The 21497-nt window shown below is 54.4% G+C and overlaps 2 protein-coding genes across 7 annotated transcripts in view; one reads left to right on the forward strand and one right to left on the reverse strand.

The window, feature by feature from the left end:
- Window positions 1-1050: 1050 nt before the first annotated feature.
- PODN (podocan) lies at window positions 1051-18104 on the forward strand. Of its 4 annotated transcripts, none has more exons than XM_032946384.2 (13): window positions 1051-1192; window positions 6978-7267; window positions 8269-8362; window positions 9184-9248; window positions 10295-10404; window positions 10823-10979; window positions 12399-12514; window positions 13074-13368; window positions 13805-14017; window positions 14888-15037; window positions 15488-15636; window positions 16555-16766; window positions 17935-18104. In XM_032946384.2, exons 1-13 carry the CDS (start codon window positions 1066-1068, stop codon window positions 17964-17966), a joined length of 2010 nt encoding a protein of 669 aa, XP_032802275.2. In that variant the 5' UTR covers window positions 1051-1065; the 3' UTR covers window positions 17967-18104. The 4 variants fall into 4 exon arrangements, with proteins under 4 accessions (XP_032802275.2, XP_075922195.1, XP_075922204.1 ...); XM_076066080.1 differs by having other exon boundaries at window positions 7005-7267; XM_076066089.1 differs by lacking the exon at window positions 17935-18104 and adding an exon at window positions 16146-16190 and having other exon boundaries at window positions 16555-16674.
- Window positions 18105-19602: 1498 nt separating this feature from the next.
- LOC116938777 (adrenodoxin-like protein 1, mitochondrial) overlaps window positions 19603-21497 on the reverse strand; it is an 83299-nt gene continuing 81404 nt past the window's right edge. For all 3 annotated transcript variants that reach the window (XM_032946402.2, XM_076066092.1, XM_032946395.2), the window contains one exon: window positions 19603-20701. In XM_032946402.2, the coding sequence (XP_032802293.2) occupies window positions 20545-20701 (157 nt within the window). In that variant the 3' untranslated portion in view covers window positions 19603-20544. The remainder of the gene's footprint in view (window positions 20702-21497) is intronic.

Here is a 21497-nt window from a genome sequence, read left to right on the forward strand (position 1 = left end):
CGTGACGAAACACCCGCAGTGTTGTTCATCACTCGTTTTCAGAGGGGGTGGGGGGGTGGAACACTTTCGCCGTAAAGACTTCGCCAGTGTGGGGGCCACACCACGCCGCCCGCTGCGAGGACAGTTTTCTCTCGTCGTTGTGTATCGTCGGTGGCCCGCGGGCCTTGCGACGAGGAACGCTGCCTTGGAGTGTCCCCTTGCTCCTTCTCGTTCACGACGCTACGAAGCTGACGACCCAGGCTCGTCGTGCTTCTCGCGCTGTGGGTAGATAACAGTGAACAACCACGCACACACCCACGTGTATGCGCGCGAATGTGTGTGCGTGCATCTGGCTGTACGCATTGTCTGTAATTGTGCGCGTATATGGGTTGGGGTTGTGTGTTTACGCAGTGCGTATGCATGTGTATGCTTTTACATATATATGTGTGTACGTGCGTGTGCGCATGTATGTGCATGTGCATGCGACAATTATCTGAACCGGTACTTGGCTTCTTCCCCTAGGTCGACTCAGCCTCAAATGAGCACCTCGTGGCGATGTTTTACACATCGTCTCGGAGGAGCGAGAGGAGCGAGGGAGACAGCCGTAGACGCAGCCTTCAAAGATGCCCTCTCACCTCACTTGCCCCAAAAGTATTTCAAGACTACACGGGGGGTCTTGTAGTTTTGTCTGTGTGTATGAATGTATGTGTATGGATGTGTGTGTGTATGTGTATGGATGTGTGTGTGTATATGTGTATGGATGTGTGTATATGTGTATGGATGTATGTGTATATGTGTAGTGGAGCGGTTAGCGCGCTGCGCTACGAACCTGGCGATTCAAGTTCGATTCCCGCTCACGGCCAAAATCAGTGACGATTATCTGAACCGGTCTTGGGCCTCTCCTAGGTCGACCCAGCCTCAAATGAGTACCTGGTGCGGTGTGCAAACATCACCACTGGGGAGACAAAGGCGGCCAGGCGTGGTGCTGGCCACCCACCCCCTCGTGTGCCGTACCGGCCTTCATCGGTGCTCGCTAACAGCACTTGCCCCGACAGTCTGTTAAGGCTACACGGGGGATCTTTGTTGATGAATGGGAGTCGTGACGCGTCTGGGTCCCGCTCCCCCCCACCCCCGCGCGCCTCCTCCTCCTCCCTTCCTCCGCGGCTCCTCCTGCGTCTCCCGCACTGCGCGGCGGCGCTTCCACACGGCTCGGGTAAGGCGACTCCGCTCGCTCCTCTCGCTCCTCCGAGACGAACTCTCACAGCAAGGGGCTACCATGGGCGAGGGAGCAGAGATGGCAGAGATAGAGAGGGGGAGACGGGAGAGGGGGTGGGGAAGAGATGGAGAGAGAGAGAGACATTGGTGGCGTCGAGAGAGTTGTGAGACACGGGGATGAAGTTGGAGAGTGGCAGAGAGATGGGGAGTTGAGGGTGAGCGAGCGTGAAGACGGGAGGGCGAGAGAACGCAGGGGACACGGAGCGAGAGTGGGAGAGAAATGGAGGGAGATTGGGGAGAGAGTGCGCTGAGGGGAGAGAGTGTGATGGAGAGTGTGATGAGGAGAGAGAGTGTGATGAGGAGAGAGAGTGTGATGGGGAGAGAGAGTGTGATGAGGAGAGAGCGTGTGATGGAGAGTGTGATGGGGAGAGAGTGTGATGAGGAGAGAGCTTGTGATGGAGAGATTGTGTCGAGGGGAGAGATTGTGTCGAGGGGAGGGAAATGTTCTATCGGGGTTGCATCATTGTTAGGAATCATCAGTTACAGTGTTGGCCATCCTTGCTCCAGCCGTCTGCGTGCGCGCGTGCGTTGGCACCCGTTGCCTGTTGCACTTTGCTAACCAGTGCCTCGTCGTTTACAGAAAGTGCGAGAAGCAGCTCGATCGTCGCCCCCCTCGGGGTAATGCTAGACGGTGCCCCCCCCCCCCCCCCCCAGTGCCCTGGGAGGATTTATCGACAACCTCCCCCCCAAGGGCAACACTGATGGCAACACCGCAGTGATGATTCCTGGAGAAAAAATATAATGACCCCGACTCTTGTACGTGCGGTGGTTTCGTTGCCCTGCTGCTGCTGTTGATGTCAACAAGAATTCGGTCACAATTTTGACTCTCGGGTCGGATCTAAAAACAATGCTGAGTGTGCATCGCAGACAAAGATGCCCCGTATAGCCTTAGCATATTGTTGTGACAAGTGCTGTTAATGATCAGCGCTTATGAAGGGCGGTACGGTAGGCGAGGGGGTGGGTTGGCAGCACCACGCCCGGCCGCCTTTGTCTCCCCAGTGGCGATGTTCAATACACACCGCTACAGACACTCATTTAAGGATGAGTCGTCCTAGGGGTCTACTCAGAACCGGTTCAGAGAATCGTCACCGTGAGCGGGAATCGAACTCGGGGAAGGCGGGTTCGGAGCGTAGTGCGCTAACCACAACACTGCCGTGCATCACACACACGCGGTGTGATAGTGATGATGGTGATGATGATGGTGTCATCACCATCATCACTATCACACCGCGAGGCAGGGGAGTGTATGCAGAGGAACTCGCGGACGACATGACATTCCTCCAATGGGTTGCGTTTTTTTTCCTGTCGCCTTCAATCACCTCTCGCTACAATGGCACCGCATCCCCACCATCTGCTCCCATCCACGTAATACCACCTCTGACGTTGTCTCTACTTGAACTGCGCACAGCTTATGGACAGAGCAGATTGCCACCGCAAAACTCCTCGTTTAATCGTCGTGTTCTCATCCCTTCCCCCTGCTGGTTTGAGCAGATGCCACCACCACCACCTCCCTCCACATTCGTGTCAGTCTTCGCGTGGGGCTTCTACCGCTGTCGCATCACAGTAGCTGCCACCCTTCCCATCTTGAGCTCTTTGTTAATCCACTGCTCGGTGAAGCCCCTTCCCCCCCCCCCATGCCGCGTCCCGTCGTCGTGGTTCATGGGGGGCTGTTTGACCATACTTCACCGCGCCGTGCGGTCCGTGCGGATTGGCGAAGTTCAGTGCCGACGACCGGCTCTGGTAGCACTCGCCAGCTGATGTTCAGTCGCGGCTGGGAATCGAACCCAGGTGGCCGCCAGTTTCACTCATTTTACGCGCGCGGCGCGCTAACCGCCGCGCCACCGCTCCATCGCAGTCGACAGCGCAGCTGAACTCAAGCGATCGGCTCATCCACCTGGACAGACTCCGGGCGACGCTCGGCGCACCATCGCTCAGCGGCCGAGATTCTGGCGCGTAGAGTCAGCACTCTCGTGGCGGGGCCGTCGAGTGTACAGGCGGTGCAACTGCGCGGTTGAACCCCCTGGAGGCGGCCCGGGCGTTTCAGTCCTTGCACGAGGAGCCGTGCCAAGCGCCCTACTCCGCCGTTTAGCCCCACGCGTGTAGAAGGCTTCAGCTTGTTTCTGTTGACCCAGGTGAGAACTCGGAGAGTGGCCAATGGCGTGGTCCATGTCACGGTGCTCTTGCTGCACTTCCTAGCGCCCACGGTACCGACGTGCGGACTCATCCATCACCGTCTCTGACTCCAGCAGTCACAATGTTGAATGCGTCGCGGGGGTGAGGGGGTGCTACTCACTCTCAGTGTGTGTCACCTACCTCCTGGTAAAAAAGGTCCAAGCCGCATTCCCAATGCCCTGCTCCTCGTTCCACGCAAAGCGACGCGGTTCGTGAGACACCACCCGGCGAGTGAGACTGAAGGGGGGGCACCTATGTTTCAAGATAACTAACGGGGGGGGGGCTGCAATTTCGGTTTCGGAACAACATCCCCGGGGTTGCGTAAGCGTGACGCAGGGCGGTCCAGGAGCGAGAGGTGTGGCGTGGGAGATTCCGCACCGCAGCTGAAGATTCCCAAAGTGGAACAATTCCAGATAAGCTGTTTTTGGGGGGCGGGGGGGGGCAAGCCGTTCTCAACCCATGGGCTCGACTCCCGCCCAACACCCCCACCCAGCGAGGGGGCACAGGCTGCGGAGTGGATACCGTGCGGGAGGAAAATAAAAATGCGAACGTGGGCGGGGGGATCGTTCGCACCGTCATTGTGGCCACGAGAACACGCAGGAACGCAACCTTGAAACAAAAAGCCTCGCGAATAAAAACGCCGCCTCGACTCTCCTCTCGCTCTCTGTGCACTGGCGGCCTTAGGGGACATCCATTTAGTACGTACGCAGGTGGGGGGGGGGGTATGTAAAAAGTACGCGGTCGTACAGGGAGGGGGGGAGGGGTCAAGTTTTGACAGATTTTTTGCGTACCTACTCAATGGATGGCCCCTTAAGAAGCTGAAGCGTTCTCTTGGGGCTAGGTCGCGGTGGGGGTGACCAGTGGTCTTGGTTGGTTGGGGGGGGGGGCGTGTTGGGAGCTGCTGCACTGGGGGCCGCTTTACGGGAGGTGAAGCAGACACCGTGGGTTGAAGAAGGCGGTTCTGAATCGATTTCTAGATCAAGTCACCTTGGGTATTCTCTAGTTCGTGTATCATGTCATTGGTTGACATGACCCCTGCAACTACGAGAGGCCGATACATATACCAACTTAAAATAATCTCTTTTTTTATGTTTCATATATATTTTAAGCGTGGTATAATACGAATCGCTTTATAGTTGCAGGCACGTGACGTGAGAGCAGTCCGGTACCTGGACGTGACCAGGGAGTCAGCAGCACGGGGGACTGGGGGGGGGCATGATTCCAAACCGCGGGGACGGCAATAGAGAAGTAGCGACCGCCCAACTGAGCAATATGTTAGTTGAGGGTTTTTTTGTGTCAGAAGTCCTTGGTCGTTGCAGGAGTAGGAGAACACGGTGTAGGGGAGTCGAGTGAAACGAGAATGAAGAGGGAGGTGGGAGCGAGTCCATGGAGGATCGTGTAGCTCAGTGTTCTTCATTGCAAGGCCCCTGGCCTACTGGCAGTCCCTGACAATACACAAATGTGAAAACACAAACACCCCCCCCCCATCGTGCTGTCAAACCCCGATGGTTTCAAATTTGTAGCGGCCCTCACACTGAAGATGTTTGGATTTGAAGCTTTCGTGACTGCAGGAATCCATACACTTTGGTTCTTTCGGTAAAGTCACGTGGTTTTGTTTACGGGCGCCGGCGTGGAGTCGGGAATCAGTGGCCTGTATAGACGACGAGGAGTTTGTAGACGACGAGGAGATTGTAGTCGACGAAGAGATTGTAGACGACGAGGAGTTTGTAAACGAGGAGATTGTAGACGAGGAGTTTGTAGTCAACGAGGAGATTGTAGTCGACGAGGAGATTGTAGATGAGGAGGCGTTTGTAGATGAAGTCTTTGGGGCAGGGCTGGATTAAGGTTCTTGTAAAGGCCCGAGGCACTTCTGTTTCGCAGGCCCTTCAGTGATAACTCTCTCCAGTTGGTACCGCTGCTGCCCCATGTTACGATTATTATTATCTGTCCAGCCGCTGGACAGATGATAATAATACTCATTTACATTTATTTGTAAGGCTCCTTCCACTAATGTCTCAAGGCGCCTGATGTCGTTACGGCTGATACGTTCATTATTTAGGCTGTGCCCTAATTCGATGGGAGCGCGCTGTGTGCCGATTTAATAAGCATATTTAATTTGAAACACTGTGCCTATCCTTGCTATACAATAATATTTAAGAATATATACATTATTTTAAATCATGCAAACAAAAAAACATGAATTTTGACTTAAAGCTTTCGTGACTGCAGGGATTCATATTTATTTCGTAGGCCCTTTAGTTTTCGTAGGCCCTAGGCACAGTTCCTACTGCGGCCTATTGGCTTTACGGCCCTGCTTTGGGAAGGTCCTGGAGGAGGGAGTTGCAGTCGTTGAGCGTCCAGGTGATGAATATGTAGATGAGGGAGGATCTCAGCAGCAGATGAGATGGGGACGTGTTGGGATGCGGGCAATGGAAGGCGTCAGGTCCTGGGAGAAGCGGGGACGAGATAATCTTCCCGGGTTGAATTGTGGCCACGAATTGCCTCCATTGCCTTCCCGTCTATTACTGCTGTTTATTCAAATTCCTCACCCTTGTTTACAAACCGCTCTATGGTTCTGCCTCACCCTATCTCGCTTCTCTTATTGCTTACAATATTCCATCTAGGCCCCTGCGTTCACAATCCCTTTTATCCCTCACGATGCCCCCCCCCCCGTCACTGTGCTCAGGCTTCCGCTCCTTTTCCCTCCTGGCGGCCCTACATTGGAATAAAGTCCAACTCCACATCAAGCAGGCAAATTCACTAAACCATTTTTCGTTCCTCCCTTTAGACTCATCTTCTTTCAATCGCGTATCTCTCGACTACTTCCTGTCTGCATCGTTAAAACCCTTAACCATCGTCGCCATTCTCCTTCCTCACCTCGCCGCTCCCTTTCACAAACATCACCCTTCCTTGCCATCCCTCCCCCTCCTCAACACTCAATAATTCTTGTAAAGCGCTTTGACAAAAGCACTATATAAAATCCAAGATAAGATAACAAATGGGAAACACGATAAGTCCTCGTTTAACATGGGAGATGCGTTCCTGAAAAGTGACGCGTTAAGCGAAAACATTTCCCCATGAACGATGTAACGGTGAAGTTTAGCGAGATGCGATGTACGCATATACAGTGAGATGGCGGGACAAAGAACTGAGGGTATGCCACCACGTATTGTATAATTTCACGTACTGCACAGCACAGCTCAAGAAAGTACTTTGTCGTCGACCGCTGAGTAATCGTGTTATAACGGTGCGCGTTCCGCGTTGCTGTTAACATTTCCGTGTTTGAGACGGCGGAGAGGAAGCTAGATCCGCCGCGACAATGACAGAGGACGGTGTTGTGGCACCTACAGCATTGGCCGTAACACCCCGCTTGGTCTGCTGGTGGAGGAGCCCGTCCCCACCCCCCCGCCGCGTTACACGCGACTCGACGCGCCGCTCGTCCGCGCAGCAGCTGCTGCTGCTAGAGTCATCGGAGGACCGCCGAACGTCAGACTCGTAGGTCTCGTGGCCCACTCAGCGACCGTCGCTGTCGGCTCGGCTCTCACGCGCAGCTCTCGCGATGGCGTCTCCGCTGTCAGCTCTGCTGCTCCTCGCCCTGCTGGCTCTCCCGGCCGCTCGCGACGCCGCGCAGGACCGTGTCGACGACGGCGGCGGCTACGAGGATGAAGAGGGGGAGGCGGTGGAGGAGGGAGAGGGCGTACTCCCCAGTCCGGGCCAGCGCCAGGGCTCGTGTCCGTCCAGCTGCACTTGCTCGCCCGACGGCGCCGTGGAGTGTGCGGGCGCCGGGCTTGACTCCTTCCCCGCCTCGCTGCCTGCAGACACCCAGCTGCTGTCCTTGCAGGTGGCCGCTTTCGTTCGTCTTCTCCTCCACCACCTATCCACTCCCCGCACATCGTCATCATCACGATCCATGGGCAGATAGCCCCGTAGCTTTCCACTGCACATTTCGTCATTTGTTTCCACTTTCCTCTGTCTTGTGGCAATATGCTCAAGTAGTGCAACATCTTTCTGGCACTAATCTCTGATGTCATCGTCTGGCCATTCTCCGTTAGGTCTTCCTGACTTTCCGGTTCCTTCCATTTTACCTGAACAACAACACACTTTGATTTTCCTGTTGTTGTTCATCCTACATATGTGTCCAGAATAGTGCCAGTTTCCTTCTCATCACTGCTTGCATCAGGTCTTCTTCTTTTTCTTCTATGTGCAACATTTTTCTTACTTCTACGTTGGTCACTCTTTGGGTCCAGCTTAGATGCAGTATCCTTCTGTAGCAATACCCCCCCCCCCCTCCCACACACACACTAATGCCTCTTTTCCACTGTCCATGCTGAGGCCCACACCAAACCGGCCCGGCACGGCTCAGAAAGTGCCGAGTTGTTTTTATCCCACAGCAGAAATCAAGTTGGGCCGCTGACGTCACACGCAATGAATGGGTCGAGACGAATGTAGAAGACTGACCGACGTCACAACGCAAGGGACGCATCGTTAGCCCCGTCCCATAGGTCTACTTGGACATGAGCTTGGTTCACAACGTCATGTTGACAGAAGCCACAGTATCACTGTTTGGTTCTCGCTTGGGACGCCACGTAACCAGTGGGAAGTCGCCCATGCGAGGCCCATGCTTAGCCTAGCTCAGATGTGACAGTGAGTGGCGTGGCGTTGTGTTGTGAGATTAAAACATTTCTATTTGCAGCTCTCAGGGAGGAGTGTAACAATGGTAGTGGCTTCAGTCTCCATTGAGACTCCAGGAGACCAGGTGTCAGGATCAGAGTCTCCAATGAGATTATGCTCTCGGCCTTCTGATGCATCGTTGTGTGTTTGTGTGTGCGATTCTGTGAGCAGAACAATCAAATCGAGGTGGTTCCGATTGCAGCTTTAAAGAGAGTTCCACTGCTCCGCACCTTGAACCTTCAAAACAACCTCATCACGTCTGCAGGTGACGTGTCCCCACCGGTTTCACCTCCTTTACACGAGACGTGCCTCCCTTTTTTCACGCCGATCAGACGACACTTCGGTTCCGCTTTTTTCTTCAAATTTTAGTCACAGATTGAAATATTCAAACCGTGACAACTCACTTGGAGTTCACTCTGTAGCTACAATGTATTAACACTCATCTGGGTATTAAAAACCAAATGCAGAACCCTCCTGAAAAAGGGTGGGCCACAGGGCCGTGGGCCCTAAACTTGTGGGCCAAAGTGCGTGGGCCTTAACCTGTGGGCCACACCTCACCTCGCTTAATGCTGCGGGTGCCTCTAAACGCCATCATTACTTCCCTCATGACAACAAGAGGTTTCCACCTAAATAATACTTTACAAGCACCCCCCTCCACCCCCTTGGTAATGAAAGTGCCCCCCTCTACCTCGACGAGGGCCCGACTCTAACTCCGCGAGTCGAGTCACCGCGTCTCCATGCTCCATTGAGCTGAGTATTGCATGCACGTACGTTGAACTTCATTCGCGCCGTACGTAGCCAACCGTGCTCATCGGAGGTGCGTGGTGGAAGGACAACAGAAGGGAAGGATTGGCGCTCATCTGTGTTGGCCGTGCTGTGCCCCTGGTTGAAATTCCACATTCCCATGACGGTGGCCAGTCTCTCCATTAGACAACCATTTTTGACGTCTCAAAAAGCAGTGTTGATTTTATTTATCCCAGTGGGATGATGATGACACCGAATATGACGATGCTGATGATGACGATGATGACAATGATGTTGATGACGACGATGATGGCCTGAGTCCTCTTCACCTGCCGTGTCCAGGCCTCCCGGCCGACGGTTTCATGGTCTTGAAGGAGCTACAGTACCTCTACCTGGCCAACAACAAGGTGAGCACAGTTAATGCTGAGTGGACCTTGTGGGGGGTCAGGTTTACTTGGAAGTCACCAACCGCCAACGAATGTCCCTGGGTATGCAAGCATGGAGCACCACTGTCCAAGCCAGCAGCGGGAATTCCACTATCCTATGGCGGGAGCCAGCCTCTCCGTGGAACAACTGCTGATTTCCCACAGGGTGGTGCACCGTGGTCTGATTGGTGGTGTACAGGCCTTGTACAGGCCGTGTCAGTGTTTGGACAGAGGTGGTACAATGATGTAACTCCAACCCCCGCGACCTCGGTTAGATTGTCATCCACGGATGAAGGTAGTATCAAAAGTGATGTCTAAACCTTCCCCTAAGTTGAGTCGGCAACACAGAAGTACCCGGCGCAGTGTATGGTCATGAGCACAAGGGAGACAAAGGCGGCCGGGTGTAATCATTGCCGCATCGCTGGTGCTGTGTACCTGCCTTAACAGGCGCTCGCTAACAGTACTTGCCCCAACGGTCTATGTGGTCGATTGGGGATCTTGTTGTGTGAGTGTGGATCTATGAGTGAATGTGTCTGTCTGTATGGGGAGACAAAGGCGGCCGGGCGTGGTGCTGGCCACCCACCCTCTCGTGTGCCGTGCCGGCCTTCATAGGTGCTGCTCGCTAACAGCACTTGCCCCAACAGTCTGTTAAGGCTACACGGGGAATCTTTGTCTTGTGTCTGTATAGGTGCTGGCTGGTAAAACTGCGATGACGTAATTTGAAATCGTCACGATGACCACTAATTGTTATAACACTCCTACAACATCAGAGTGCAGCGTCACATTCAATACGCACTACAATGACAATACATAGTTTAAGGCGATTTGTTTTATTTTCAAAATGTAAATATGGTTTGGGGAGGGGTGGGCAGAGCTTTGTGACGTCATATTTGATGGGGACTTTTTGTGACGCCGTGTGACGAGGGGGGGGTCAAAAATCTTCCAAAACCGTGTGACGTCATTTATGGACGGCCCCTTAGCTGCTGCTGTGATGTTTCTCACCTCGTCGCTCACCTCCTCATCCCCAGCTCACCCAGACCCCCGGATCCCTCCCGGCCTCCCTCGTCAGTGCGGATTTGGCCGCAAATTTTCTCACCGCGATCTCGCCCGGGACCTTCGGTGGCAAACCCGACCTGCGGTAACTCACAACGCACACAAAGACAAAGATCCCCCGTGTAGCCTCAACAGACTGCTGGGGCAAGTGCTGTTAGCGAGCAGCACCTATGAACACCGGCACGGCGCACGAGGGGGTGGGTGGCCAGCGCCTCGCCCGGCCGCCTTTGTCTCGACAGTGGCGATGTTGACCACACACCGCACCAGGCGCTCATTTGAGGCTGAGTCCATCTAGGGGAGGCCCAGGACCGGCTCAGATAATCGCCACTGGGTGTTGGAGGCCTTGAGCGGGATTCGAACTTGCGCGCTCGGGATGACTGCGCGTGGTTCTGGCCACACCCCACCTCCTGTGCCGTGCCGACCTTCGCCGGTGCTTGCCCCGTCAGTCTGTTGGAGGCTTTGCGGGGGGGGGTGTGGGGGTCGGTCTCCGTGTGTGCACGCAGCTCCGTTTACCTGCACAATAACCGCCTGACGAACGTGGGGATCCCGCGGGACGCGTTCCTCGGCTCTGACGCCGTGGAGACTCTGATCCTGTCGAGCAACAGCCTCACCCGGGCCCCTCTCGGCCTCCCGCCGGCCCTGCAGAGACTGCACCTGCGGGTACGCGCACGCACACACGCAAACACACAGGCGGCACACAAAAGGCAAATATCCTCCGTGTAGCCTTAACAGACTGTTGGGGCAAGTGCTGTTATCGAGCACCTATGAAGGCCGGCAAGGCACACGAGAGGGTGGGTGGCCAGCACCACGCCCGGCCGCCTTTGTCTCCCCAGTGTCCATGTTTTTACACCGCTACACCAGCTACTCATTAGAGGTTTAGTCGACAAAGGCAAAGGACACACAAACACACACATACAACAATAACAACCGCCATTCGCCACTAAGTGGCGGTGACGTCACCACGACGCTTGTGCCAGGCCATGTGCTCCTTGAGGCCACGTGAAGTGTCGAACGCCCGCTGGCAGGAGGTCACGGGGCAGACCCAGGTGCCACGGGTCGACTGACTGAGATGACTGGCAGGTGCACCACCTGTGCCCCCTACTGTGCCAACCTGCTGTGCTTTAGCCACCCGGCGTTCCGCTCGTTGTTGTGAGCGTCGCTCCTCCGCCCTCCGTTGTTGTTGGAGAGCGACTGCCTCCAACTCCCCAATAGCGTCCTTCACGAGCCTCCTCCACAGAGGTCGATCTTGACACCGCTGGTACCAGTCATCGGCAAGTCCACTCAGCTCCACGTCCTTCTGTACCACATCACTCCATCTCTTCTCTAGCCCGTGCCGCGCCCGTTTAGCCCCCTCAATCCGGCCGAACAAAAGCTGTTTCGGCATGCGGTGGCTGGGCATACGGGCTACATGACCCAGCCAACGCAGCCTTGCCTGCCGGAGGAGCTCACCGATGGGACCTTGCCCAGATCTTTCAAGGATTTGTGAGCTCCTCACACAATCCAGCCTGGTTAAACCCAGGATGGATTGAAGGCAAGCCAGCCTAAATGTTTCCAACCGGCGAAGATGCTCCATTAAGGGGGTCCACGTTTCGCAAGCGTAGAGAAGGGAGGGAATGACCTTGGCCGAGAAGACCTGAAGCTTAGTGTGGAGCGACACATCAAGTAGCTTCCACACAGCGTTACGCAACCGATGAAAAGATAATGCCGCTCGACTGATTCGGAGTGAGACCTCTGCTATTAAACTGGAGCCGGTCATAAGCACAATTCCCAGGTATGGGAAACTCTCCACTCTCTCCACAACTGCCCCATCACCGATTGGGAATTGTGGGGGTGGAGTGTCCGATGGTACAAAATACCCAGGCAGGTGCTTAGTTTTGGTGGAGCTCACACACACACAAGCTCTCACACACAAGCTCAAATGCAGAAACACGTTCACAAAAAACAAAGATCCCCCCATTGGCAGTGTCTGTGGCTGAAACTCCCTGCACCCTGTCCAATCCTGAGATTTCTTCCCCGTTTCACTGTGTCAACGTGCGAATGGGAACATTGTGCGTCCTTCCGTCTGTCCGTGTGTCACAGAATAACAAGCTCCATTCGCTCTCGGGGGGAGCGTTCGATCAGCTGAGAGACCTGAGAGAGCTCTACCTGCAGCACAACCAGCTCAATGACCGCAGCGTCGACGCAAAGACATTCACGTACACGCACAGCACTCACTCGCCAACACGCTCACCATCACACTCGCCCATTTACATACGCGCACCCACTCACTCACCCCATTCACGTACACTCACAGACACACACACACACACTCACCCACACACTCACACTTTCACCCACAAACTTTCATGCGTACACGCTCACTCACTCTCATGGGAAAAAGCACAATCATTCCCACACACGCTCCCACTGTCTCTCACTCAACGCCCTCACTCGCATGCTCGCTCTCACGGTCACCCACCCACTCACACCCCCAACAACAATAACCGCCGTTCACCACTAAGTGGCGAGGATATCACCACCTCGCTTGTGCCATGCTAGGTGCACTTTGAAGCCACGTGCAGCGTCGAAGGCTCGGTGCTGGCAGGAAGTGCCACTCGTTGACTGACCCAGACGACTGGCAGATGCACCATCTGTGTTCCCCCACTGTGCCACGCATCCCCATGCTCACTGCCCAGCCGTCACTCATTCTCTCTCCACTCGTCTCTTCCCCCATGTCGCTCTCCCCCCCCCCCCCCCCCCCCCCCCCGCTGCCAGTCACTCTCGGCGCCTCGAGTACCTGGACCTGTCGAGTAACAACCTGACGCTGGTGCCGCGCGGGCTGCCGGCCCGGCTCGTCATCCTCCACCTGGAGCGCAACGCCATCGCGGCGCTCGACTCGCAGGGCCTGGGCCGCCTGCGCTCCCTCGAGTACCTGCTGGTGCACTCGAACCGCGTGCGTGCTCACGCTGTGGGCGCCGCCGCCTTCCGCAACCTGCGCCGCCTGCACACGCTGCACCTCTACAGCAACGAGCTGAACCGCGTGCCCCGCAGCCTCCCGGCACACATCAAGGCAGGCGCACGCACACGCACGCACGCACGCGCAGACGCACGTGTGCGAATCTACTACGGACACACGCGGTCACATCAAGGGGGGCAGGCAGACAAAGATCCCCCGTATAGCCTTAACAGACTGTTGGGGCTTGTCCTGATAGTGAGCACCCCGGCATGGCACACGAGGGGTGGATGATCAACACCATGCCCAGCCGCCTTTGTCTCCCAAAGTGGTGATGTTTACACAGCATACCAGGTACTCATTTGAGTCGACGTAGGGGAGTCCCAGGACCGGTTCAGATAATCGTCATTGGTGTTGGCCGTGAGCGAGAATTGAACTCGGGTCATCGGGTTCGTAGCGCAGCGCGCTAACCGCTGCACCACCGCTCACACAGCACACAGTCACACACACACAGCCACGCTGTTCAGCTTCTTCCCTCTCGCTTCGACCCCAGGTGCTGATGCTGCTCCACAACACCATTCACGAGATCCGCGCGCAGGATTTCGCTGCCACCCCCGAGCTGGCCGAGTTGAACCTGAGCTTCAACCGCCTGAGCACCAAGAGGCTGCACCCGCGCGCCTTCACGCGCCTGTCCAAGCTCGCCTCGCTCGACCTCACGGGCAATCAGCTGACGCACGTGCCCGTCGGGCTGCCCGCCAGCCTGGAGGTGAGTGGGGGAGGCACTTGAGGGTGCACACGACCGCAGAGAGACAGACGGACGGACGCCCACTCCTCTTCCTAAGACTACAGACGACACTATATTTTATATTACCAGGTGAGGTCCACTGAGCTGCATAGCTCTTTATCAGAAGCGACCTGGCCACAAAGAAGTGGCTTATCACCATGTGGATATGTATTGCAGCCAAATACTCTAAATGCATTATGTTGATTATAAATGTGGGGGGGGGGGGGGAACTGGAGGACCCAGAGAAAAATTACGTGACCACGGGGAGAACATGCAAACTCCCAAATAAACACCACCCACGACCTCCTGTATCCCAGGCGGGGTAGTTCACATCTCGCCAGCGAGGCACCCGCTGGCACACCTGAGTCGACATGGCGCAAGGCCCTCTCGCGGTCCAGGTGGTTTTTCACTGGCTTTTTGAGCCGAACCAGAACCAAAGTGTGAATACACCGCTGGCTCCGTAAGACGTCCGAATCTGCATCGGGGGGCCCAAGCGGAGTCCAGGTAAGGGATAACGACGGACGCGTTCATCGCGCGTGACCCAAGTGGGCTGCACGGCCTCGCAGCATCATCTGCACGCCGCTCGACGCATTCGTCGCGTTTGTCGACGCCGGCGGCACGGCTGGGCTTCTGCGGTGGAAAATGAACTTGGCTCCTCCGTGGAGCCGTGCCGGGCTTGCTCCACAGAGGCGCCAACAGACGGCCGCAGCTACACCACCCATTCGTACACCCCCAGTAGTGCAGGCTAGGCAGCTCAGGCACACCACCCAGCTCTTCTCACCACCACCACTACCTGGCTCCACCACCCTGTGTACCCCCACCCCTGCCTACCTTCCCCCCACCCCCCCACAGGTTCTGCGGATCCAGCAAAACCACGTGGCGGTGCTGGGGAATGGGGCCCTGTCGGGGCTACCCGCACTGCGGGAGCTGATGCTCAGTGACAACGCCCTGGCGAGCAAAACCATCGCGCCAAACATTTGGGCGCAGCTCCCCAGCCTCACGGTACGCACGCACACAAAGACAAAGATCCCCTGTATAGCCTTTAACAGACTGTCGGGGTAAGTACAAAGATCCCCCTTATAGCCTTAACACTGTTGGGGTAAATGCTGTTAGCGAGCACCTATGAAAGCTGGCACACACGCCCGACCGCCTTTGTCTCCTTAGTGCCAATATTTAGACCCAACATACGTGTCGCTGGACGGGAGGTGATGGGTGGGTTTCGGTGATGACATAACCATCGGCAGCTTCACCCCTGGCGTAGCTTTGTACGGAGTTTCCAGCCTTCAGAAACAGGATGTTGGCGGTCGTTGATTACAATCTTGAGTCGATTAGAATTGCCTCGTGACTAAGGGAGACAAAGGCGGCCGTGCGTGGTATTGACCATAGGTGCTCGCTAACAGCACTTGCCCCAAAAGGCTGTTAAGGCTACACGAGGGGTCTTTGTCTTTCTAGACGCTGGACCTGTCCAGCAACGCCTTGACCGTGGTGCCCTCGTCTCTGCCCGCGTCGCTCGAGTACCTCTACCTGCAGAACAACCGCATCAACAGCATCCCCGAGGGCGCCTTCAGCACCACCCCCAACATCAAGGGCATCTTCCTACGGTATCCTTGCCCACGTGCGCACACACTTATACATGGTACACACATACATACATGGTCGACACACACTTATACATGGTACACGTACACGGTACACAAAGACAAAGATCCCCCATATAGCCTTAACAGACTAGGGGCAAGTGCTGTTAGCGAGCACCTATGAAGGCCGGTAACGGTACACGAGGGGGTGGGTGGCCAGCACCACGCCCGACCGCCTTTGTCTCCATAGTGGCAATGTTTACACACCGCACCAGGTACTCATTTGAGGCTGAGTCGACCTAGGGGAGGCCCGGGACCGGTTAAGATAATTGTCACTGGTGTTGGCCATGAGCGGGAATCGAACCCGTGTCGCCGGGTTCATAGCGCAGCGCGCTAACCGCTACACTATCGCTCCCCACCACATGGTACACGTACACACACACACTTATGCATGGTACACGTACACACACACACACGGTACACGTGCAAAGACAAACATCCCCCGTATAGCCTTAACAAACTGTTGGGGCAAGTGCTGTCAACGAGCACCTATGAAGGCCGGCATGGCACACGAGCAGGTGGGTGTGGTACGCGAAGGGGTGGGTGGCCAGCACCACGCCCGACCACCTTTGACTTCTCAGTGTTAATATTTATACACCGCACCAGGTACTCATTTCAGGCCAAGTCAATCTAGGTTGAGGTCCAGGACCGCTTCAAATATTCACCACTGTTGTTGATCGTGAGTGGGTATCGAACTCGGGTCACCAGGTCCGTAGCGCAGTGCACTAACCACTGCGCCAACGTGGTGCCACACACGCAAATACAAAGATCCCCCATATAGCCTTAACAGACTGTTGGGGCAAGTGCTGTACACACACTAACACACAGCCTATGCAAAGAAACTCACGCTTGCGCGTCCCAACACCTGTCGTCTGTACGCAGCTACAATCGCTTGCCTCCACACGTCAAGGACATGTTCATGGGTCTCGAGGAGCTCCAGGTGCTCGACCTGACCGGGAACTTTGACGGAACTCCGGAGCCCGGTGCCGACGATGGCGAAGGTGGCGATGGTGAAGGTGGCGATGGCGATGAAGAGGAGGGGATGGGGAACCCGCAAAAGGAACTCCCTCAGAGACGACGGGCGGTAGAGAGAGGTAAGAATCTTGCGCCGCAGGCACCCTGCCACGGCTTCGCCCTTGAAGACCCCCCCCCCCTGAAAACCTGCACAGACTGCTGGGGCGAGCGCTGTTCAGAGGGCATCTATGAAGTAGGACATGGTGCATGAAGTTGTGGTGTGGCCAGAACCACGCCCGGCTGCCTTTGTCTCCCCAGCGCTGATGATTATACACGACGCACATTACGCATTTGAGGCTGCGTCTACTTTGGTTTGGATGTCACTCACCACTGATGTTAACTGTGGCTGGGAATCGAACTCCGGTCGTTGGGCTTGTAGTCCAGTGTGCTAACTACAGCGCTGCCTACTGATCTGGTTACATGTTCATGAACACAGATGGTACTACGAGTTCTCCACTCTCAACACAAGGTCAAAATGTTTAATAAATAAATGGTTTCATCCTCATCCAAGCATCACGGGCACTGTGCAGGAAATAAGATGAACTCCACTTTGTGGGAAGTCAGCAGCTTCAGGTGTGCTCCACCACTCCTGTTTACACGTGTGCGTGTGTCTCTGCGTAAAGAGACTATACGTACGCATGTTGGAGATTTCCTGATGCCTGTTTATAGAAAGGCCACGTGGTGCTTGTACAGGACTCGTCACGAGACAGGGATCCTGGCCGGTGGTTGAGACGAATGACAGTGGCACCGCAGAAATGGAGCGATAAAAATCTGTTTGTGTGCAGCTGCTCGACGGACTGTTGGCGAGCCATTTTGCGCAGCAATTCGCGCACTGCACCACGAACCCAGCCACCCGAGTTTGAGTCCCACTCACAACCGATAACAGTGGCGAATATTTGAACCGGTCCTGGGCCTCCCGCCTAGGTCGACCCAGCCTTAAAAAAGTACCTGGTGCGGTGTGTAAACATAAACACTGGTGAGACTGAGGCAGCCGGACGCGGCGCTGGCTAACGATCCCCTCGTGCACCCTGCCGGCCTTCATAGGTGTTCGCTAACAACACCTGCCCCAACAGTCCGTGAAGGCTGCTGTATATGGAGGGGAGTCTTCGTCTTTGTTGCATCACAAAACAGCGAGATAGTGATTGTTTGGCGAATTTGCAGCGGTGGATAAATCGCAGGATGAGCAGTTTTGACGATGTGTTCTTGTGCGGCCATGTCTGTGCGTCTCTGTGCACGACTGCAATCCAGGGACAAGCGTGCCTCGGCCACAGAAGACTTGATGCCCAAGTTTTCCCGGAAACGCCCCGTTTCACTTTTCTGACAGACATAACCTCTACAAAGCTTTCTTCGTCTCGAACCCCCCCCCCCCCCCCAGAGTTATAAATTAAAATATATTAAAAAATTATATATACATATTACAGCACTTGCCTGAATTTTGCCACGAGTACACGTACGTTTGTGCGTCAGCCTCCCGGTTTTCTGAGTTGAGACGGCACGAGCCGGCACGCACGTTTCCACATCCGCTGGTAACCCCCGAGTTGGGCTGCGTATTTGAGCATTCCATTTGTTGAGAGATTTTACTACGCACCACGGTATCTCGTACTGCTTGCCAGAGGTGGGAGCCTTGCCACCCAGCACCACCAACGCTACAAAAAAATCACCGACATTTGTGCCATCATTCCTCCACCTCCGTTTTCCACCAGAGCAGTGTACTTATGGTTAGCTCATGCTTCGTGGTGGCAGAAGTCTCATTCCAAATTCTGAGAGCAGCTTGCTTTCATCATCTGCCCAACGATGAAAATGCTACCTCTTGCCTTAAGCCCCAACAACACAAGCATGTCCTGTTATGCTCAAAGTTTGTAAAACGTGGACGCCCCAAAACATTCAGGACCATGCTGGATCATGTAGCCTGCAAGCCCAAACGCCGCATGGCCAAGCAGCTCCTGTTTGGTACAATGACTGCCATAAATTGACATTTTTACTTGGATGAGATGGGGCCACAGGTGGTTACAAGGAAGACCTGGCACTACGTTGATTTAACGACACTGATGCCAGTGGTCAGAATCTGCCTCTGTGAAGGCTGTTGAATGAAGCAGCCACGCTTCAGCAACATGCTTATGAACAGAGCACTGGTTTAAATTTAAGCAAGTTGGCCACAATGGGGAGCGCAGGTCACCTGTAACACCTGGGTCATACTTGTGACCCGTCCTGCCAATGAGATTTCCCCACTAACTCGTAGTCTCATTGCACACTCAGCTTGGAGGAAGCAGTGTTAGGATGTTTTCACTACTTAATAGCAAACACCAGCTATCTACAGAGACCAGCCACGTGTCGTTGCTCTGGAGACCAGGAGATCGATGATGGATGTTCGGTCGCCACGTTGATGGCATTCGTCGCGACTTTCTTACTTAACAGTGGGCTGCGTGAAGGCTGCCATCTTCTACGCCAATGCGAGTTCAACCCCAATCAAGCTTCCAGCTGAATGGAGTTGAAAATAATTCGCAAACACCTTGTGAGACCCACCGTAGAAGATCCCTGGGTTTGACCTTCTACGAAGCTCATGGTCAACCTTAAACCGCATCCACTGCGCAAACCATGGCAGATGCGGATACCTGATGCACAAATGGAAAATTAAGAGCTCTCCAGGGTGCGACTGTAGTCATCCAGAACATAGCATACAACATGACACAATGACCAATCCCCAAATACGAAGGAGACATCACAGGGATACACTGCACTACTCCCGACGCGGTTATCTGGCTTGACCATCTGAATTTGAAATTGTAGTTGTTGCTCTGCATCTACATCAACCATATGAATGAAGAAGAGACTAGGCGATCAACCTCTCATTGTCTACACAGCCAAGTCCAGTCTTGGCTCTGGTAAACCACAGGAAGCAGATTTCACAACCTTAAAGAGTTTTACATTTTTTTTTATTTCAGGTGTACACACACACGTTTAATAACGCATATATTCAATTAAATACTGTTCTTTACAAGACGCGTAAATTAAATGTTTTAACCCAGAACCATCACAATCCTGGTCCAATCTCCAACATGGCTATTATGAGCCCGTTCCGACCACTGCCATCCAGTGGCGTAACAGAGTTGGCATCAGCCCTGGTGCAAGGAATGAAATGAGGCCCTGTCCAGCTTCCCCCCCCCCCCCCCACCTTGGTAGCCCGGCGCCTGGACCCCCGTGGCCCGTAGGCCCTAGTGCAATTGTACCACCTGTACACTTGATCGCTAAACCCAATGCTGCCATCTGTAACCACATGTTAGCATTTTATCTCAAGCTTTCATGACTTCTCAGATGTCTCAACATTCCTTAAATATACACGTGTGCCCCCACGTCTCTCAGTGTCCAATTGTCCATGTTTCTCCCAGTGGCCCCTGCGGAACCAGATGTTGGTGCGCCAGGGGACAGTGTCGATCTCTCAATGTTTCTGTATCACCACGTGTCCCCATCTATTCATGTTGCTGTGTCTCGGTGGGGGGCTGTCGATCACAATCCATCTCACGGTCACCCCATATCTCATGTCCCTGTGGCCTCATGTGCGCGCCCCCCCCCCCCCACCGGTATGTCCTCGTCTCACCATGTATCTGTGTATTCCCATGTCTCAGACAGCTATGGGGCTAGTGCCTCCGTCTCCGCATACTCAGGTAGCCTTACATCCACTCCCGTTCTTCCTGTGTTATGTCTACATGTCCCCATGTATCTGCGTCTCCGTGTCTCAATATGTCAGGGTCCTGTGGCCCCCGTGACTGAGTGTCCCAGTGAGTCATATTTCCATTAGGCTGTGTCTCAAGTGACCTGTGTTCACATATAGAGACATGACGTGCAATCCCACGTCATGTCTCAGTGAGGCGTGGGACGGTGGCCGTCCACATAGAAGTTCCGTGTTGCTCGAGGTAACGTGAGCTTTATGGACTCCAGGTCCCGGCGTAGGAGGATCTGGCAACTGAGCCTCGACGTCTCCCGCAGACCCGGGGCCATGTCCAGCAGATCTTCCTCCCTACATTCACCGCACACCCCATGTACTGTTAGTGTGCACCGGACAATACGCACGCAACAATCGATCAATTAGCCAATTATTCTTCCGTGATGGTTCTTTCTTCCACGCGAGTGAGGCCAGTTGCTTCTGAAAGATCTGCTGAGCTAAAGTTCCCTGGATCCACAAACAGGGAGTTTGGTCAGATGACATAATGGTTGCCTGTCCTTTTGGCGACTCTGGCACATGCTTATTATGAGTTACTGCCACGTGCTCATATTGTGAGCTGTTACTGTGCAGGGATAACCAGCTGAGCGCACGAAGCCAGAGCCCCCATTAACCAGTGGTCCCTGTGAATGCTATGCCTGGGTTAGATCTGGCAGGACAGTGAACTGCCATATTTTCCTCTCATAATGGTATCACCAACACAAACATCAAACAGTGTATGGAACCACGAGATGGGGTTCATTTGTATACATAACGTTCATAAATAGCATATATACACTCGCAATTATTAATTAGTTGTACATGCTGTAATAGGTTCACGAAAACCACAATGGCAAAATGATAATAATTTGCAGATCTTTGTCAATCGACTGCTGAATGGTCTTCCCATGCCGTGGTGATGAATGGGGAATCTTTAACGATATGTGCTACAACACACTCGTCGGTGTAAGTTGAAGGGGAGGAGTTGGGACCAGTTCAGATGTCACTCACCTATGATTTCAGACGAGGGTGGAAAACTAACTAAGGTCTCCACATTCTGCGATTCATCATGTCAATCGTGATATTCATATGTATCATGATTGACATGTTTAGT

The sequence above is a fragment of the Petromyzon marinus genome, chromosome 1 (genome assembly GCF_048934315.1).
Source record: "Petromyzon marinus isolate PM22_M1 ecotype Great Lakes invasive population chromosome 1, UKy_Petmar_22M1.pri1.0, whole genome shotgun sequence".
Taxonomy (NCBI): Eukaryota; Metazoa; Chordata; class Hyperoartia; order Petromyzontiformes; family Petromyzontidae; genus Petromyzon; species Petromyzon marinus.

What these genes read in the sequence shown, in the direction of transcription:
- PODN (XM_032946384.2), top strand. Translation starts at nt 1,066, where the DNA reads ATGAATGGGAGTCGTGACGCGTCTGGGTCCCGCTCCCCCCCACCCCCG. An exon ending in CCCAGCTGCTGTCCTTGCAG is followed by an intron (nt 7,268 to 8,268) that starts GTGGCCGCTTTC and finishes TTCTGTGAGCAG; the next exon opens with AACAATCAAATCGAGGTGGT. An exon ending in CGCAGCTCCCCAGCCTCACG is followed by an intron (nt 15,038 to 15,487) that starts GTACGCACGCAC and finishes TTGTCTTTCTAG; the next exon opens with ACGCTGGACCTGTCCAGCAA.